Source organism: Rhineura floridana, chromosome 11 (genome assembly GCF_030035675.1).
Source record: "Rhineura floridana isolate rRhiFlo1 chromosome 11, rRhiFlo1.hap2, whole genome shotgun sequence".
NCBI classification, from domain to species: domain Eukaryota; kingdom Metazoa; phylum Chordata; class Lepidosauria; order Squamata; family Rhineuridae; genus Rhineura; species Rhineura floridana.
In genome coordinates this window covers 14,468,957-14,489,075 of record NC_084490.1, presented here as the reverse complement: position 1 = coordinate 14,489,075, position 20,119 = coordinate 14,468,957, and the positions used below count along the sequence as shown (strand labels likewise).

General features: G+C 42.7%; 1 protein-coding gene across 1 annotated transcript; it reads right to left on the bottom strand.

Moving 5' to 3' along the window:
* Positions 1–3,677: 3,677 nt before the first annotated feature.
* On the bottom strand, positions 3,678–19,889 carry LOC133367453 (vomeronasal type-2 receptor 26-like). The gene is made up of 5 exons (XM_061591554.1): positions 19,644–19,889; positions 15,551–15,793; positions 12,770–13,024; positions 7,701–7,827; positions 3,678–4,588 (listed from the first exon to the last, which is right to left on the bottom strand). The coding sequence occupies exons 1-5, from the start codon at positions 19,887–19,889 to the stop codon at positions 3,678–3,680; spliced, it is 1,782 nt and encodes a 593-aa protein (XP_061447538.1).
* Between the last annotated feature and the right edge of the window lie 230 nt (positions 19,890–20,119).

The following is a 20,119-nucleotide window of genomic DNA, read 5'->3' as shown; positions in this document are numbered from 1 at the left end:
TGAGCCTGTCAGCTAGCGGTTGGAAGGAAAGTCACGATCTTCACAGATAGCAGGTATGCTTTCGGGGTCATTCACTGTCATATACACTTATGGAAGTATAAAGGGTTCACGACTGCGGGGGGAAAACCCATTCAACACCTAGAATCAGTACAGAAGTTGTTACAAACGATCCTTGAACCCCTCCAATTAGCTGTCGTACACTGTAAAGTGCATACGAAGGAACAGGATCCGGTCTCATTGGGGAATGCTTTAGCGGATCAGACGGCAAGAGAAGCCGTGCTTCTCCCACTGACATGGCCCACGCTGGCCTTAGTAACCACTGCCTTTGTTCCTCCTATAACTGTTTCAGTGCCTCCACAGGAAATCAAGTGATGGACAGATCTAGGGGCCGCGCTAAAACAACAGTTGTGGATCATGCCGGATGGACGGGCATGTTTACCCAGATCCTTGTACCAAGCAGCGGCAAAATGGTTTCATGACCACGGGGGTCATTACGGAACTCACGCTCTGGCAGATACAATCACCCGCTCCTGGTACGCCCCAGGCATTCACCCAGTATGTACGGCAATAGTGAAAGCATGTCACACTTGCCAAGCAAACGGGCCCGCAGTTCCAAATAGGGCCCTTCAAGGGGGTAGACCGATGCCGGCAGCACCATTCTTGCACATTCAGATTGACTTTGTAGACCTCCCAAAAGTAGAAGGAAAGAAACATCTGCTGGTTCTGGTTTGTCCCCTCATGGCATGGATCGAGGCGTACCCCACCACAAATGCCACAGCCACAACAGTGGCACGAATTTTGCTGAGAGAAATCATTCCTCGCTTTGGAGTGCCAGAAGTTATAGACTCAGACCGGGGAACACACTTTACCGGCCAGATTTTAGCGAAAATAGAGGAGGGACTGGGCATAAAACACCTCTTCCACACTGTGTACCACCCGCAATCTTCCGGGGCAACGGAGAGACAGAACGGGAAATTAAGACGGCATTGGCTAAGTATACCCAGGAAACCGGGTTAAAGTGGCCTCAGGTACTTCCTATCGTATTGTACCACCTTCATATGCGCCCCACGAGAGCTCTGGGGCTCTCCCCCTTTGAATTGATGTACGGCAGACCCCCGTCAAAAGGGGGGTCTTTGCCAAGTGTGGATACTTCACTATTGGGGGGGATCATATAACTGTATCCCAGTATCTTTCCTTACAGCACAAGGTGCAGGAGCTGTGGAGAACCGCCAGATACACCAAGACAAAAGATTACTTATGAGATGGGACCGTTTGCAACCGGGTGCCCTCGAGAGAGACGTCAGCCTTGATAGTGCTATATTCTACGTTTCAAGAGATATACATATCAAAGTTTCTAGGGCACTAGGGAAACTGTAATATGTCCATTGAGCTTACTTTGCAACTATATGTGAAGCATTTAGAACGGGATAATAAGGGAAGGAAATGAAGGGGAGGGATGTTTCCAGCAAACTGGCTTTTATTCATAGAGCCGCTGGAATGTAAAAAGATCAGGTTGCCAGGGAATAAACTGATGTGACAGAATCAATTCTTTTATAGCTTTTTCTGCTCAACAGCAACATAAGTGCAAAATAAAACATGTATCCATTAAAAAGTACAAGAAACCCAAATAAACAGAACTCTCCACAAACTCAAAATTAAAATGAAGTTTTAACAATAGATAAAGTTTACTTAATTAGTTTAACATTCCTTAGTGGATGAAAAGATCTTCAGAAAGCACTGAAAAGACCATAATGATGGAAGCAGGCAAGTTTCCCATGGAAGGCTGTTCCATAACCAAGATCCCACTGCTGATAAGGTCCTCTCCCTAGTGATTGCCCATCTCCCTGCATTAGAAGATCTTCAGGTTCAAGTGTGTACATATGGGAGGAGGTAGTATTTCAGGTAACATAGCCCCAAAACATTTAAAATCAGCACTTTGAATTCGTAATTGTGGAATCCCAAATCATGACCGCCAAGGGGTCAACCTGTAATCTCCCAGCACAACCTTTTGGTGCCTCCCACCACTAACCAGGAGAGCATTTCCAGAAGGATATAGTGCTCAATTAATGCCTATCAAAATCTGCTGGGAGGGCCATTAATGAACCTAAGTTAGCTATGTGTACTAACTTCAATGTGTCTACGTTGAGTAGGACTAGCACTGAATGCCACCCAATGGGTTGGCATTGTAAATGTTGTCTCATGGGTGAGCTTTGAAACTCAGGACTCTGCTGCCACTTTCTGCTCATTCAGCTTCTGAAGACAATTGTAAATTTTGGGCTCAGTAGTGTTATATGAACAGGGGTCAAGCTTCTCTATTATGGATTCTCAAGACTAGACCTAACCAATAGTATTGTTCTTCCCTTTGCAATTGTGGATCTTTTGTGTAACAATTGTGGAATTGTGGGGTGGTTATCTGGCAAAAAAAATGCCAGGTGTGGAATCACATCATTCATACCATCCCAACCTCCACTTTAGAATCAACATATTGCAAAAGCCACTCTTTACCTTTTGGAAGTCATATGAGGTAGCCCGTGGGCTGCCTCTCTGCCTTTGTTGTTGAAAATAATTCCAGCCACTGGTAAGTACATACAGGTGTCAACAACCAAGCAAAGTCCCCATGACAGGTTTTGATGATGTGTCATTATTCGCTCGAGGATTTCTTTTCTGAAAAGTGTGTGTGTGTGTGTATAATATATATATATATAATAAATTCACCTGATAGTGTCTGCACATCAGAGGGAGACCCCACTGGATGATATTGCAATGCCTACTCCTTTATTTAAAAAATATAACAATGTGGTGCAGTTGTTAGGTAGGGACTCATCAACTGCTATGGGTCTAATGGCACATTTGGAAACCTGAGAAAATATTGCCCCATAATTGTTTATGATCCCCACACACACACCTCAACTCCCTCACTTCCCATCTGACATTGTGATGCAATGGACACAAGTATTTTCAGGTCTGTTTGATTATTATTATGGGGGACTGCACACGCTACAGCCATGTACACATTCAGCCCACTGCTACCTCTTCACACAGCACCTCACTATGCAACCTCATAAACATTACACACATACACACAGCCCAACACTGAATCCCCATGACAAACACACCACACACTGAAAAGTACATCCCACCCCACAGTGAACTATCCCTCACACATATTAGAAGACTGACAGGAGGAGCATGGTGGTTCTATTCAAGTATTTAATCTCACAACACCACTGTGAGGTCAGCCATTAGGAGAGGTAGCAACTGTGGCAATATATTCCTGCAAGACAGATGTGTTTAATCAGTCAAATCACAAGAGAGGACCACACCCCAAAGCCACATGTATATCCCGCATTGTAACTCTCCTAGCTCACCCCAGGCTGCACGCGCCAAACACTAATTCCTACTAAAACACACAGACAAACTCTGTCCAACACTGACCCCCTAATAACATCACATACTCTACTTCACAAAAGAGCACTCTTTCCATAGCAGATTTAATGGGGAGCAAAACAGACAACGAAGCCAGATAGACTGGAATTGTAATCTCCCATTAAGTGCTTTATGAACAAAAGTAGACCCAACCTTGTCTGTGAGCTTTAGAAGAAGAAGAAAAGCCACAACCACTAGAAAATAAAGGAAGGCAGGTGAAGTAAATTACGAGGGGGAAAAATGGATATCTGTCAGGTACCATAGTTATTTTTCCTTACAAGCTGATCCTTGGTGTTCAGTTCAGGTCTCAGTATAATAATGTAGAATTTGGGGAGAAAGATGCAAGCCAGCAAGCCAGAACTAGAGGCCAAGATGGAGAAGATCTCCACAGCCACCATGTATTTCCCTTTGGCACTCAGGTACGTTGGGATAAAGGACAACCAAACACTGCAGAAAACCAACATGCTGAAGGTGATAAGTTTAGATTCATTGAAAGTGTCAGGCAGCCTCCTTGCAAAGAAGGCCACAGTGAAGCTGATGATGGCCAGAAGTCCCATGTAGCCCAAGACAATGTAGAACATGAGGTTTGATCCTTCGTTGCATTTCAGGATGATCTGGGCAATCTGGGAGTGCATATCAAACTCTGGGGAAGGGGGAGAGGTTACCAGCCACACTGCACAGATGCCAGTTTGAATAAGAGTACAGAGAACAATAACTGACACTGCCAACCTTTTTCCTACCCACTTCCTTATCTTGTTTCCTGGCTTGGTAGCCATGAAGGCCAGAACCACAGTGATAGTTTTAGCCAATATGCAAGAAACTGCAAGGGAGAAAATGATTCCAAATACTGTTTGTTGGAGAAGACAGGCCACTTTCCCAGGATGTCCGATGAATAAGAAGGAGCACAGAAAGCAAAGCAATAGGGAAGTGAGAAGGGTGCATGTGATGTTCCAGTTGTTGGCCTTGACAATGGGAGTGTTCTGATACTGAAAGAAGATCCACATTACTACAAGTGTGATCAGTGAAAGGAAAAGAGCAAATGAAGCCAGAATTATTCCCAAGGGTTCTCCATATGATAGATAGGTGATACGCTTAGGGATGCAGTGATCCTGGTTCTTGTTTGGATGCTGATCCTCAGGGCATTTGTTGCAATGGTCTGCATCTGAAAATAATCAGTTCCAATCATGAAAACTCTTCATTTGGGGAAAGGCCATAGCTCAGTGGTAGAACATATGCCTTGCATGCAGAATATCCCAGGATCAGTCCCTGGCATTTCCAGGTAGGGCTGGGAGAGACCCTTGCCTGAAACCCTGGAGAGCTATTCCCAGTCTATGTAGACAATAGTGATCCAGATGGACCAATAGTCTCACTCAGTATAAGGCAGCTCCCTGTGTTCTTGTGTTCCCTTAAGTTAGATGGCATCAGCTATTGAATACTGTGTCCTGAAGAACAAAATATGTTCCTTTCATTTTGGAACAACTGCTTCTGAGTTTGGTCAGGAAACTTCAGCTAGACCAAAACGTAGTGGCCTGACTGTTCACCATGGCAAAATATCACCATCATCTTATTCCACTTCTGAAAGAATTACACTAGCTGCCAGTTATCTACTAAGCAAAATGTAAGCTCCCGGTCCTAATGTACAAAGCCATATATAGCTTGGCACAAGGATGCCTAAAATATCATCATACCCCTTATATATACAACCAGTCACTGTGTTCTTCAGGACAGATGTGGTGGCACCAATCTTTTGAAGTTTTCTTCATTTACATATCATATGGAAATGGAAATGGACTGCCTTCAAGTTGATCCCGACTTATGGTGACCCTATGAATAAGCTTTTCATGGTAAGCAGTATTCAGAGGTGGTTTACCATTGCCTTCCTCTGAGGCTGAGAGGCAGTGACTGGCCCAAGGTCACCCAGTGAGCTTCTTGGATGTGCGGAGATTCAAACCCTGGTCTCCCAGGTCATAGTCTAACACCTTAACTACTACACCACACTGGCTCTCACATATCATATAGGAACCATCTTTATTATGTTTCCAGAGCCTATTGAAGACCTCCCAATTCCAACAAGCCTTTTAGGTAAATATTTTATCCAGGTATGTATCTGAATATGTGTTGTGTTTTTTATTGTGGATTATTTTATTGTTAAATAACTTTGGAATGTTTTATGAAAAGCCATTCACAAATGAAATAAAAATAGATCAATTCATTTTATAAATACATTAGGAAAAATATATCTATACCTGAACATTGTACAATTGAATACAAATAGCTAAGTGTGTGAACAGAGTTGTTGGAAAATATTAAATCTGAAATATTAAGAAAGCTCTTTCCAACATAGGGGTCACCCATGCAGATCCACAGGCACAACGTTACCATTGCAAACCTTCAATGCCACACCTTGGGCAGGGGAATCATACTCTGAGCTTTTATTTTTTTAAAGAAAAAAATCATTTTTTCTTTCTGGCCCTCTTAGAAAGGAAGTTATAAAGCAAAATCTGCAGATACCCTTCTTAATTATTTCTGTGAAATGATGTAGCCAGGCTGCTCCTGCCTGTCAGTGTTTTTATCCAATGAGTGAAGTCAGAGCTCTGATTGGTAAATGAGGTTTTTGGACACCAAACAAAAGGAATCCTTGGGGTTCTAAATAGCTGCTGTTTCCCCTCCCCTCCTCCATTTCTGTCTTATTTTCTAGTAGTTCTCATAATATCCATAGTTTCTCCTTCCTTTCTCCCTAGCAACCAGGATGCATCTTTCATAATAATAATAATAATAATATTTAATTTGTGTGTCGCCTATCTGGCAGATGGCCACTCTAGGTGATGTACATTAAAATGGGATAAAATACAATAGTATCAAATGCAGTCACATTAATCTCAATAAATAAAATACTGGACAGTCATCAGTACATTTATAAAAACATTTACATATACAGCATATAATAGATGACAAAATCATGGAGATTAACCCATCCCAAAGATCTCAAAGGCCTGTTGAAATAGCCACGTCTTCAGGGCCTTGCGGAATACATCCAGGGAAGGGGCATGTCGGAGATCAAATGGGAGGGAGTTCCAGAGAGTGGGGGCCACCACAGAAAAAACCCTCTCCCTAGTACCCACCAACCTAGCTGTTTTGGTTGGTGGGATTGAGAGAAGGCCTTGCGTGGCTGATCTGGTCGGGCGGCATAATTGGTGGCGGTGGAGGCGCTCTTTCGGGTAAACTGGGCCGAAACTGTACAGGGTTTTAAAGGCTAATACCAACACCTTGAATCAGGCCCGGAAAACAACCGGCAGCCAGTGTAGATCAAATAACACCGGAGTAATGTGATCACGGCGGCGGCTGTTGGTAAGTAAGCACGCCGCTGCATTCTGTATAAGATGGAATTTCCGGGTCATTTTCAAGGGTAACCCCACGTAGTAGTCCAATCGAGAGGTGACCAGGGCATGTATTACGAGTGGGAGCTGTTGAACAGGGAGGTAGGGTTGTAGCCTACGTATAAGGTGTAACTGATACCAAGCTGCCCGGCTCACGGCCGAAATCTGAGCCTCCATGGACAGCTTGTAGTGGGTTCATCTGATATCCATGTAATCCCTTGAAGTTATTTTGTGCAAATACTTCTACACAATAAATCCAGATGAATGTTAAACATTTTTCTCCTCAGATGGCAAATGCAAAATGTGAAAACTTCACAAAGAGTTTTAGGCATGTATCCTGCTTTTCAGGACCTAAAGGCAAGCATTCATTAAGAATTCACTGTATAGTACCATAGTACATGTGTCTACTCAGAAGTTAAGTCTATTTGTGTTTAATGGGGCTTAATGGGTAAATGGGCACAGGACTGCAGCCTAGGCTTTATCTCAGGTTGCAGTGGGGGAAAACAGGGTTCTTTTGTCTTGAACAACTGTATCTCCATATGCAGGATCAGCAGGTTATAGCTGATTTCCCATTGTAAGCATGACGTTTTCTGGGAAAGGGGGCACAGCGAAGCAGCAATAATTGTACCTTTTCTAATTTTGTATTATGCCGTGTCCTCCACTGCAGCCATTTTGTGACTGGCAGCCACAGCATTCTCTCAAAATCTCTCAAAATCTGCCCACTGGTCCTAAAAGTCCTTGGTGACCTCTGTTCTGAGGTCTTATATCTTCAATTGCCCAGTTACACTTCAAAGTCATAGTGTGATCAACATTCTTGTATAAACCAGCCCTTTGAGTCAATTTATTCTACAAATATCTGGAGTACCATCCACTTGTAACTGTGTAATCTCTACTTACCTATCAGGCTTGATATCGTTCCTTCAGGGCACTGAGGACAAGCATAACAACAAATCTGTTCCCCCGCTCGCACAATCTTCCTGTGTCCAGGATGGCAACTCTCAACACAGGTTGATTCGGGTGGAATCTAATACCCAGAAGGAAAAGATTTAGGGTGTGGACCAACAGTAGGGAACCTCTGGCCTGTGCCACCTAATTAGTACCAGCAGATGACCTAAATTAGTTCTTGAGACCATTTCCCCTAAAGCATGCCCACCTGTCCTATACCTGCCATCATGTATGGCATCAGGTGTGGGCAGATAAAGATGCAGCTGCAAAGGAATAATTGGGAACCTAAAAAATGAGTTCCTGGTTATTCCTTGGCAGGTGGAACTTGTATTTTGTGCCTTTAAAAATCTGGAACCAAATGCAAATACCTGTACATTGGGTTCCACTCAGGTTTTAGCATATCCCTACTGAAAGTTGGGCTTGAACTCCCAAGTGCAGCCAATCCAAAAGTCAAGCCATGTTGAAAAATGAAAATGGGTAAACTGATGTCATGATAAGTTAGGGATGGAATAGAAATTAGATTCAGTTCAAATTTAAAGATTAGTCTATCAAATTCACCATTTCTGAAACAATCTGAGAATAGAAACACAGCTATCCTTCAAAATTCACACTTATTTGAATTTTGCAACACAGTTCTCCAACCAAAGAATGATTACAAAAATGTATATATTAGGGGGAAATGTGCATAAAATGAATATATTAGTGAAAATAACATAAAAATGCCTTCTATTAGGAGACATTGTTTGCAAAAAATGTGTACATTAGTCAAAACTGCATACAAAAATGTGTTTATTAGGATACATTTGCACTAAAATGCTGAGGAATTTTCATGACTTTTTTAAAAAAATGCTGCAGAAATGTGAACTTAATTTAAGATTGGAAATTTTATTGATAACAAGAAATAGAAGCAAACATACTCTCCACACTCTTCAGCAAGCAAAGTAAACTTAATACTTACAAACACTAAAAAACAAGGATCCTTGGGCCACCTCTCCTTTCCCAACTGGATGATACACACCTCTGGGTTTCATAGAAGGCTAACAACCCTGAGCTACCCCCATGTTCCCACTTGAATACTGTTCCCCTCATTTTCCATAAACCCCTGCCCCACCAATTAACTATTAATTTGATGATAATCTTCCTACCTTGGGTCTTACTTTCCTTAGAACATACCCTTCTTCCAAGAAAGATCTGCCCCTGTATACATAGATTGTTTATCCCAAACTGCACCAATGTTCCCCTTTTTGTGGTGACTCATGTGGTTTTTATCTTCTCTCACTTTTCCTTTTAGGAGGAGAAGGGTTTTTTTTTCTGACCATACTGTCAATCATTGCTGCCCCAAGGTGACTTTCTTTATTAAAGCCATATCTCATGCTATATGTATTCTCTTATTATGATTACCTATAATCTATACCTATATAAACCTTATATCAATGATTTTATCTAAACTATACCTTACATTATCTTTAGTTTTGACATTTTATAGCCCCTATCATTCATTTCAGTTTGCTAGGGACAACAAGAGAACGTTCTTTGCAATCTTCCAATGGTACAGAGATAGTTAATAATTCTCTTCTGTGGGTCTTTATGAAATGTTCCATAGTCCCCACAACTTCTTTTAATTACCTGAGGTCTCTTCCTTATGCTTTATTTACAAGCACCCATAATCTCTGATCTCCCCTCTAAAATACTTAAACTAAAATCTTATATCACCTAACTCCTTTACCATTTAAATGTAATAGATCACACTTAAACTGCTAATATATCTCAAGCTCTTCACCCTCCTGGAGATCCCTCTTACATGAATGCATGAAAACCTAGAAACTTTTATTATTCAAATTGTATACCATTGACATCAATATATGGGAGTAAGGTTCACATTTGCCTTGATCTTAAGGACCCATTTACTACACACTTCAGACAGTCAGTGTTAGTTCCCTGTTCTTGTGGTTGTACTGTACTGTGTTAGTTTCCTGTTCTTGTGAGGAGCACAAGATGCCATGTAGTTTAGTGACCATTTCCACCCGACAATGGCACTCTCTTACAAATTTCACTAAGGGGGGTGAGTTTTACTAACTCCGCTCATGTCAAACTAGAGTTCCCCAAAGACCTTTGTTATGGACCCCTAAAGTTTCCAATCTTCTAGACTTCTACAAGAGTGAAGGAAAAGGAAGGCCAGTGTAAAGAAACAGGGGAGAAGTAGATGAATGGCATTTTCTTCTTCTGTATATAAAATATGAATGATCCAGACATACTTCTGAGTTTGCAGATTCAGAAACATGCATTACTCCTCACAATTTATGTCCATACATTATAGAAGATGGTTGCATGTTGGGCTGTGCATCTCACCACCTGGGGCTTGATCTAGCACATCAGATTGGTCCCAAGATGACTCAGGCCTATCTGGGGTGATGTGACCCAGATATGGGCTTCAAATCAATTCAGCCTCTAGTCACAACGTTTGTTTGTTTTAAAAAATCTGTTAAATGTGTGGTTGTGATGGGGACAGGGGACGAAGGAGATGTTCCATCTCCTTCTGCCTCACAACAGTGTAAAGAACAGGAGTGAACCTTCCACTTTCCAGTTGTGCTGCTTCCACAGTGTGTTCCCTGTGAGGAATTCATTGGTGAAGCAGACCCCTGCAGAGATCAGAACTGGATCTTACACTCACCAGCTGATGAGTGAAGAGTTTGAGACAGTTGGATACTGCTTGTAAGTGACTGTAATTACATTTTAAACCATCAAGGAAGGCTGCTAGGAATGCATCAGCAAAACAGACCTTGCAGAGACTGCCTGCCTCTCCTTCTTACCATCCATTGCCTGACCACCCTGCCTTTTGACAGCCCCAGATCACTCTGGCTAGGCCGACCTGATTCAGGGCAATCCGTGGTTATCTCAGCCTGATCCAGCCAAAGCCCAGATCCACTCAAATAGGTCCGATTTGCCTCAGCATTCAGGATTCATCCCCAAATCAAAGCCACAGCCTTAGTTAGGAACATAGAAATCTGCTTTAAACAGAGTCAGACCCATCTAGCTCAGTACTGTCTATACTGACTTGTAGTGGCTCTCCAGGGTTTCAGAATGGGGACATTCCTAACCCTCTAACCCTACTTGGAGATGCCATCAGGACCATCCACATGCACAGCAGATGCTCTACCACTGAGCTCACACAAAACACACACATACACAGAGGCTCTGTCCGGGGGAGGGAGGGGATGCTACATCCCAGCAGCCACTTTTCTTTGTACTGAGGATGCCTGTCTAGGTCCTGGAACCTTGTTCTGATCCTCAGCAAACACAGGATGCTTCCTCATGTTTTCCATTGGGCCTAACCCTAACCCTGACTCAAAATTCTTTCGGAGCAGGAAGGATTGCAGTTCAGTGGCAGAGCACCTGCCCTGCATGCAGAAGGTCCCAGGCTCAATCCCCAATGACATCCACAGGTATGGCTTTGCAGACTGCCACCTGGGATCAGTATCAGGGAAGCTTCAAGTCCTGCTAGACATCTGGGCAGAGGAGAAAGCCTAATTGTCACCCAATAAAAGTTGTGGCAAAAAACAGACTTTATTGAGACTTCTGATCAATGGCCTGGTGCCAAAGGGTGGCCAGGTCAAGGGCCCTGGATAGGGTGGGGGAGGAGTAGCACTTCCCTTCCACAATCCCGGATTACAGGGCAGGAGGTTCCAAGACGCCCACCAGTTCGCTGGCTCCACCTACCAGTTTATCCTGTCTTTTGCTGATGCCCCTGCCACCATCTTCATTGATGGCAGGGATGCATGCACGTAGCATACATGTGTGTCATCAACCAAGATGGCAGCGAAGGCTTCAGTGTCTTAGGGAAACCTCAGCCCCCACTTTGGTTAATGGCAGCTCAGCTGCAAAAGTCAGGAGAGACAGGTAGGTGGTGTGTGTGTGTGCGCACGCAGGTTGGTGGGTGCATGCATGCACGCCAGGGCCCGGGCCAGACTCTTGCCCAAGGGCCCTGGCATGCCTGGCACTGGCCCTAGGCACCTGTTTCAGGCTTCTGCACATCCCATTACACAACAGCTACAAAGCTGTGCAAAATAGCAGCCCAGACTGATGCTGCTCATAGCCAATTTGTGAGAACTAATTAATTATCTGTGTGCAGCGGAGAATGATGGCTGGCTGTGTGCTACTATAAAAGCAAATATTAACTCAATATGAATTGAGCTTTGAAATTCAGAACTCTGCACCCATTCCCTGTTCAACCAACTTCTCAAGACAATTGAAAAGTGTGGAGTGTTATATGAACTAATTTGGTGTATTTTCGTTATAGATTCGCAAGAACTAGACCTGACCAACAGTATTTCCATTATCTTTTGCAGCTGTGAAACATATACAGGGGATGGGGTGGGAACCCCGAGAAAACAATTATCAATGCAGAATCACCTGTCAATCAGTATGCATGTTACTTGGGTGTCTCCCTCGGAATCAACAAATTGCCAGATCTCATAACTTTAACAATTTTATTTATTGTAGTCTATATGTTGCCTCCGTGCCTTCTTTGATGTTTTAACAATGCAATTATAGCCACTTACAAGAAATGGAATGCATTGAGGGGGTCCATGTCTATACTATCCTTCTCGCGGGGGGGCTCTACATTCATTTTTTTTTAAAAAAGAAGCCATGTATTTTACATGCCCTTTTGACAGTTGTGGCACATTCAGAAGGCCTGCCACTCCCAGGGTGACTTGCTTTGTTTTCAAACTGCAAGCTAGTAAGATCTCAGTGCTCTACCTGGCCAGTTGTAGGGACATGTAATACCTTCTAAAAAACAAGGAAAAGAATACAGAAATGAAGCCTCATCAGAGCACCTCATGTTTTTAAAGGCTTTTTTTAAATGAAAAAACTTATTGTGGTTGTTTAACACTTGTCCAAATTCTTCCTAAACTAGAATATGGTATGCTTTGCTGAACTCCTATGTGGAATGAGAACCAGCCAGAATTAGAACTTGAGCCCATCCATATACCTCTAGTTCTGTAAATAATAGCAGCCCACACCTGGTTGAATTTGTGATTCCACACAATAGCACTTCCATTGATGGTGAATTGTTTTCCTATAGAAACCTGAGGGTCCAAGCGTCCAACACGGACTTTACTGATGGAACAATTGGGGAATGTAACAGTGTTAATTATATCATATCCAGTTGCCAACCCTCCATTTTCATCAAAAGATATTTCTTCCCCAGCAGTGTTGTTGAAGCAGATGTGTTTCAGAAAGGAGTGAATCTGGATTGGAGAAAGAAAGAACATGAACTGAGGCCAGTGGTGGAAAAGGATTACTTTGATCTCCCTAGAATCTGCTGTCTTGTCCTCTAGACATGCAACCTCTTTTTGTCATTCAAACATCATACTCAAATTTCTACTTCTTACTTAGGTAGGATGGATATAGTTTAGATGGAATAAGATGCTTACTGTCTTGCAGGCATGCCAGGATATGGTTCCATATTGGTTGCCAGGCCCGGCCTCCAAGAGGTCTTCTGTATCTTTAAAAGTTGTGCAGGGAGAAGGGAGAATTCCACCTTGTGGTTTTTCCCATTATGGTGCTGCAAGAACACCTGCACTTGGCTGACTTTCTCTTCTCCTAAAGATACAGGATCAGTCTCAGGCCCTGAACCTGGCAACCCTATTCCATAAATCTCTCTCTCTCTCTCTCTCTTTCTCTTTCACACACACACACACACACATACACACACACACACACACACACACACACACACAGAGCTTGGAAAAGTTACTTTTTTGAACTACAACTCCCATCAGCCCATTCTAGTGGCCATGCTGGCTGGGGCTGATGGGAGTTGTAGTTCAAAAAAAGTAACTTTTCCAAGCTCTGCACACACACACACACACACACACTAAACAGCAGGTGTCTCCCAACTTCAATTTCTTATTAAGAATGATTCAGATGTAAGTAAATATGGATCTAGAAAGATGTTGCTGTTCTAAACATCTGTCATAAGAACATAGGAAGAGCCATCTGAAGCAGACAAATGGCCCATCTAGTCCCACATCCTGTTCTCATCAGATGCTTATGAGAAGCCCACAAGCAGGACCTGAATGCCACAGCACACTCCCCACTTGTGATTACCCAACAACTGGTATTCAAAGGGATACTGCTTCCAAATGTGGGGATAAAAAATAGTAGGGATGTGGGCTGAGATGAACAGGGGTAATTTGAGGAACGTTCTCACATTCTCACATTCCTAAGTTGTATCATGCAAGTTTAACAAGGCATCTCAAGTTGTGTCAGGGAGTCCCTAAGCTTCTGAGTCACTCTGTAGTCTTGGATGTCAAACACACACATACAACTGCCCCTCCCCCTGAAAAACAAAACCAAATTGTCTAAGGAAATGTCCAGAGTTTTTGATGGGGGGGTCAAGAGGTGGGGGTATCTTTTAGTTTGTTAGACAGGCCTGGCCTTTCATCACAAAAAAACTATTTTCCCAGGGCACCCCAATCACAATAAATTGGTGACCAGTTAAACACAAAATTGGGCGTTTATTTTCTCATATACCCTTCCCCTATGCAAGGCGAAAGAAAAATATCTCACACAGAGAAAGATGAGGTTGTATTCCTTAAAATTAATAACATAGAATTTGCCTTTTACACACCTGCCCCACACTGGTTCAGTATTTTCAACATTTAAAGTAAAGAGGAAGACTGTCCACTATCTCAAAATCTCTTTCCTGGTTAGTTGCTGCCAAGTCAGCAGTGTATATTATGTATGTATGTATAAACTACCCTCCTCCCAAAGGATCCCATGTACATGTGAAGTGGGGGGGGGGGGTTGTCCCAATGCAACTTATTAATGCAATAGTTTTCACTTAAACTCCCCCTTATCCAATATATACTTAGCATTATTCCAGTAACTTATCTAATCTAAAAATATTAATGATATGCATGTCTATTAAGTTTACTATGATATGCTGCCTAAACTTGGGAAAGGACTCAATTTTCAACATTTGGCAACTGGTCTCTGTGGCAATAGAAATCAGTTTAAAATGTGGGCCCTTTGTAAACCTCATCAAGTAGAACATGTATGCCAAGTGACCAGTTATTAGCCCAACAAATGCTATTTGTATAAGACAGAAAATGAGACTGGTGAGGCTTCTAATGACAGAACCTTGCTTTGCTCTTCTCCTTTACTGTTAGAGCACTCCTTTGGATTTATAATTATGTACCATTTCAAACTTTGACAAGGGCAGCCTCACTGTTATGTTAAAGTCTTAAAGTTTATTTTGAAAGTAGTGTAGTTAATAGATGCAATTTGATCTAGGGGAAAAGGGTCAGGCACCAGTTTTCAGGCACCAAGCTCTTTTCATAGTATCTGTGTTTTATTGCTTCCTTTCACACTTATATTTCATGTTTTCTGAGTGAGATATCCTCCAGCTGACTCTGATATGTAATATATATATGATCTCAGGAGTTACAATCCATCAGCCAATCATGAGTGCCAGTTAAGCAAACCCTGGCTGCTTATTAAATGTTCCAGTTATCTGGGCTTGGAGAAACAGGAGGCAGAAAAAGAGGTTTCCAGTTTCTCAGAAGCCAAAATATTTGTTTCCTGCTGGATGTATTAATGTTGCTATTTGTACAGGCTTCGTCTAAAACAGTGATCACCTGGCACCCTGCAGATGTCTTGGACAACAACTATTATTGTTGTTATTTTGCTTCTTTCAAATTCAATAAATTGCTACACAAAAATAAAGACTACGGATCCATCCAGTGAAAGGCTTATATGTCTATAAATTATTCTAGATATGGACATGAAAATCCTACCTGCCATGGGTGAACATTAAGAAGGTTCCATGTGGCTTCATGTCCCATTGCCTTCTGCTTAGATCTTAGTGAAGAAAACATGGCATGGAGGGCATGTGCTACAGCATAAACAGCATTGTAGATATTGTAGCTCTGACCAGACATCCCCATTTCAAACACAATGTCAGGAAGGCTCCTCAACCTCTCTTCTCCAGTACAGTTTCCTACATCTGGCCGATAAAGATTATATGTGGGGAATGCACACTTAAATACAAAGGACCAAAAATTATGGATGAAATAAAGCATAGATTGATTAGGATTTACAGTATCAAGGAATTCTTTATATTCTGCCACATCATTAGTATGGAGTGTGAAGGACAGTGTGCCATTGAAGGATTTTGGTGTGAATATGTCATTATGGAACACAGATACAAAATCCCACTGTGCTGTTATGATCCAAACCCTCTCTATTGGCTTCATTTCAACATTTTCATAAAATAACAAAATCATTCGTAAGGCCTCCATAGACTGTGAATCCCCATGAGCAAGTATCACATTGGTTTTAGTTGATGAGAGAATATAACTTATTCTTTTCAATCTTCTATGCTGTTGCATTATCCAGTGCTCCTTCTGTATTGGAATAATTCCCTTAAATGCAATACAAATATTCCTCTGGTGCAGCCAAGGAATGAGAGTCCTCAAGAGAAATTCTCCACTGTTGTCTTCTGAAACAATTAAGCTAATCCAGGTCCATCCAAAATGCTGAAGCAGCTGAACAATCCCAACGTACTGATGGCTTGCATTGGGGATCATCCGATAGACAGATGGAAACTGTGTTTTATCACTCAATGCAGGATCAAAGGAGCCATAAGTGAGCTAAGAACAAAGAAAATATATATTTTAGGCCTCACAACAGTCTGTTCCTCAATTTAATTTACCTGCTTCACAGGTCTTGCAGGATAGAAGGCTGAACACTTTTTTTAATATATTTGATCCTCTAAATATTAGATAAAAACACATTAGAGAAAAAACATATTTTTTTCTTGAAAAAAGAAATATAACTTTTGAACTAGAGGAGTTTGGAATTGAGAAGTAGTGCAGAAAAAGGATGAATTTCCCCCTTTTGTGCCCAGGTTAATATACTTCTCCAAATGCCTCACTCCTAGATGTTTTTCCATTCCTTTAAAAATTCAAACATGGCTTCATGTGCTATGAATCCCATGGGAGTAGAGTTACCAGATCTCCGGTTTTTGGTTGGAGTCTCCAGCTTCAGGGGAGTTTTCTGGCGCCCTGGCCAGACCGCACACCCTGTCCCTGGATCTCCGGTTTTTGGCATGGTATGGCATGGCAACACAGCAGGGCTGGCCACAGGGCAGGAGATCCCAAGCCCCCCACCATTTCCCCACTCTACTTACCTTTCTCTTTGCTGTTTTTTGCAGCACGCACAGGTTTGCCATCAATCAAGATGGCGGCCAAGATTTCCCTAAGGGGCTGAAGCCTCTGCTGTCATCTTGGTTGATGGCATGCATGATGGCAGCAGAGGCTTCAGCCCCTTAGGGAAACCTCGGCCGCCATCTTGATTGATGGCAAACCTGTGCGTGCTGCAAAAAACAGCAGAGAGAAAGGTAGGTGAAGCGGGAGAATGGTGGGCGGCTCTGAAGCTTCTGCCCTGCTATCCTGCCGCTGATTGCAGAAGAGGAGCACAGGGGCCCCACAGCTTGTCAGCCACTGTGAGAAGAGGATGTGCTGGACTGGATGAGCCCACGTTGGCCTGATCCACCACTGCAGGGCTCTTCTTAGGTTCTTAACCCACCATCCTCCATGAGGACTAGAGAGCCACCCTTGATCCCTGGTGCTGCTCCCTCCCCAGGACTGATAGGGCACTGCCTGGATTAACTACCCTCTAATAGTCTCCCACCCTCCCATCCCAAAAAACAAAACTGAACCAAGCCCTCCTCGCACACTTGGGTCAATGCAGGTGGACACCCCCTCATGCCACAACTTCTTGCAGGTTGACTTCATTGTGGGCTCCTGCCAAAAGAGCCCCCCTTCCCCCAGTTTCCCTTCTCCCTCAGACATGCCTCGAGCCACCCCTGGCTTCCTCTCCCCCCTCCGGAACTCCCCACACTCCCTAGGGAAGGACTGTGGCTGAGTGGGCAGAGCACCTGCTTCACGTGTAGAAGGTCCCAGGTTCATCTCCAGGTGGGGCTTGGGAAGACTCCCTGCCTGAAACGCAGGAGAGCTGCTGCCAGTCAGTGTAGGCAGTACAGAGATAGATGTACCCAATAGTTTGACTTGGTGGCAGGCAGCTCCCTGTTCCCCCCTCTTCATTGACTGCACCTCATACACTGAGGCTCAGGTACATGGCCCTTCCTTTTGCCTTAGGATGCTGCTGGTGATGTGCACACACCATGCACTAATTAATGCATGCCATATCTATAATTATTATAGGTTTGTAGACTCTGTGGGACAACTGCCCTGGTGTGCTTTCTGGTGCTAGACTAGAAGAGACGTGTTCCGTACTTGGGGTTTAGGCCTCTAGTGCTTGGAGCACTCCAGGACAACACATTTTAAAATAAGAAGCATGTGTGGGAGAGTGAATAAACCTAGAAAATGTAAAAAGTGGAGGGGTTTTTAAATAAGACTAACTAGTGCTTCCAGCATAAGGAAAATGTATTTCAGAAGTTCTGTAATTAATCTATAATATATCATTTATAAAATGTAAAATTTTATAGGAAAGCTTTAGATTTTAACATCACAGGATTTAGAAAAATGTTATTGGCTTAAGCAGAGGGTAATGGGAATGTACAACGTGGTGTGTATAGTGGAAGAACTATTTCTCCTAAGGATTATCACAGTTACCTAAAATAATTCCTGCAGTACTTTGATCTTCATCAAATCTGAACTTCTAGGTATTTGTGCAAGAGATTGGATTTATTATCTGGATAGACCATATTTCATGCTCCTTTATTCCTCTAAGATGCAATGAGTGATTTAAATAATTCATTAATTTATATTATTTGGTGGAGCTAGTGTTAATGTTCATTTATTATTATTATTATTATTATTATTATTATTATTATTATTATTATTATTATTATTATTATTATATCCCGCCCTTCCTCCCAGCAGGAGCCCAGGGTGGCAAGTAAACAGGACAGATCTGTCCTTGAGAGAACCTCTCTCTCTCTCTCTCTCTCTCTCTCTCTCTCTCCACACACCCCTCCCAATATCCCTATGTGTCCATCTCTTGAAGTTTGCAAAGAATTTACTGGGTTCTTGCACAGAAGTCGAGAGAAGGTGTTTTGGACAGGAAAAGCATTTTTTTTGTTTGAATGGTATGCTCCAAGCAACTGTGGTTGATACTTAATGTATCATGCTTTATGATGTCACTAGGGCCCACCCTGTGACATCACTAGGGTTCACCCCATGACATCACTAGGGCCTGCCCCATGATATCACTAGGGCCCGCACCATGGCATCACTAGTGCCCACCCCATGACATCTCAGGTTTTGGGATGCTTCCGACCTGGCAGCCCTACATGGGAATATGATTTGAAGTGGAGAAGTAGGAAACTGAAGGAGTTAAATGGGTGAGAGTGCACAGGCACACACACTTTTAAACAGGGTATATTGCAAGAACAAAGTCCCCGCCTTTCAAAGCAAAAAAGGTCCTCAGTATAGCATAAGTGACAAGAGCATTGCATATCCAACTTCTTCCAAAAATATGAGTATTTATTATTATAACTGAAAGGTCAGGTAGAATGAAGGAGGGGAAAAAGGCATGTGAGACTTAACTATTCCAGGATTGTTGTAGCCCGTGATGAGATTATGCTGGTTTAAGCATTCTGACAGGCTTCTGCTGTAAAAGTGTGATTTTCTTCCTGTTCACTCACATGGCTTAATGTGGAGGCCTTCTGAGCTTGCCACTAAGCAGGACACAACATCCAGACTCCATTGCATGTATTTTCCCATAAGTTGAACAAAACGTGTACAGAGCTAAGAGCACAGCCATTTAGCCATACCAGTTTGTTGGAGAAGAACATGGGAAGCAATACAAATCGTTCTGCTCCTCTACTAGGATGCACTCAAGCATATAGACAGACAGACACACCTGTGGCATCTTGTAGATATTTAAGATGTGGGGCATCTGCTTAGAGTTACGAGTGGTGAGTCCACCAATGATAGCCATTAACTTGTACTTCCTGCCACAAATGTAATTCAAAAGGCTCCCATGTCTTAGGAAAAGAAGACCCATAGTCCCATAACAGGCTCCCATTTCATTCTCAGCATTGTGAGCGAAGATGTAAGACAGGGTGCTGTTGGGTAAGAGGTGCCCATTCTTGTTGATCTCATTCATGGCAAATGTAAAGACAAGGACCTGATGGTAGTCATTTGGCACTGGGCTGCAATGATATTTCAATATAGACAAAGGACTGCCACACATCCATTGATGAATGTACACATGGTGGAACATCAGAAATTATTCTTGAAATACCAGGCACAGGGTTGTGCAGTAGGAAATACCTTTATACATCTTATACACCTATAGCCTTTTAATAATGATTGTCACCTCAATCTGTTTCATTG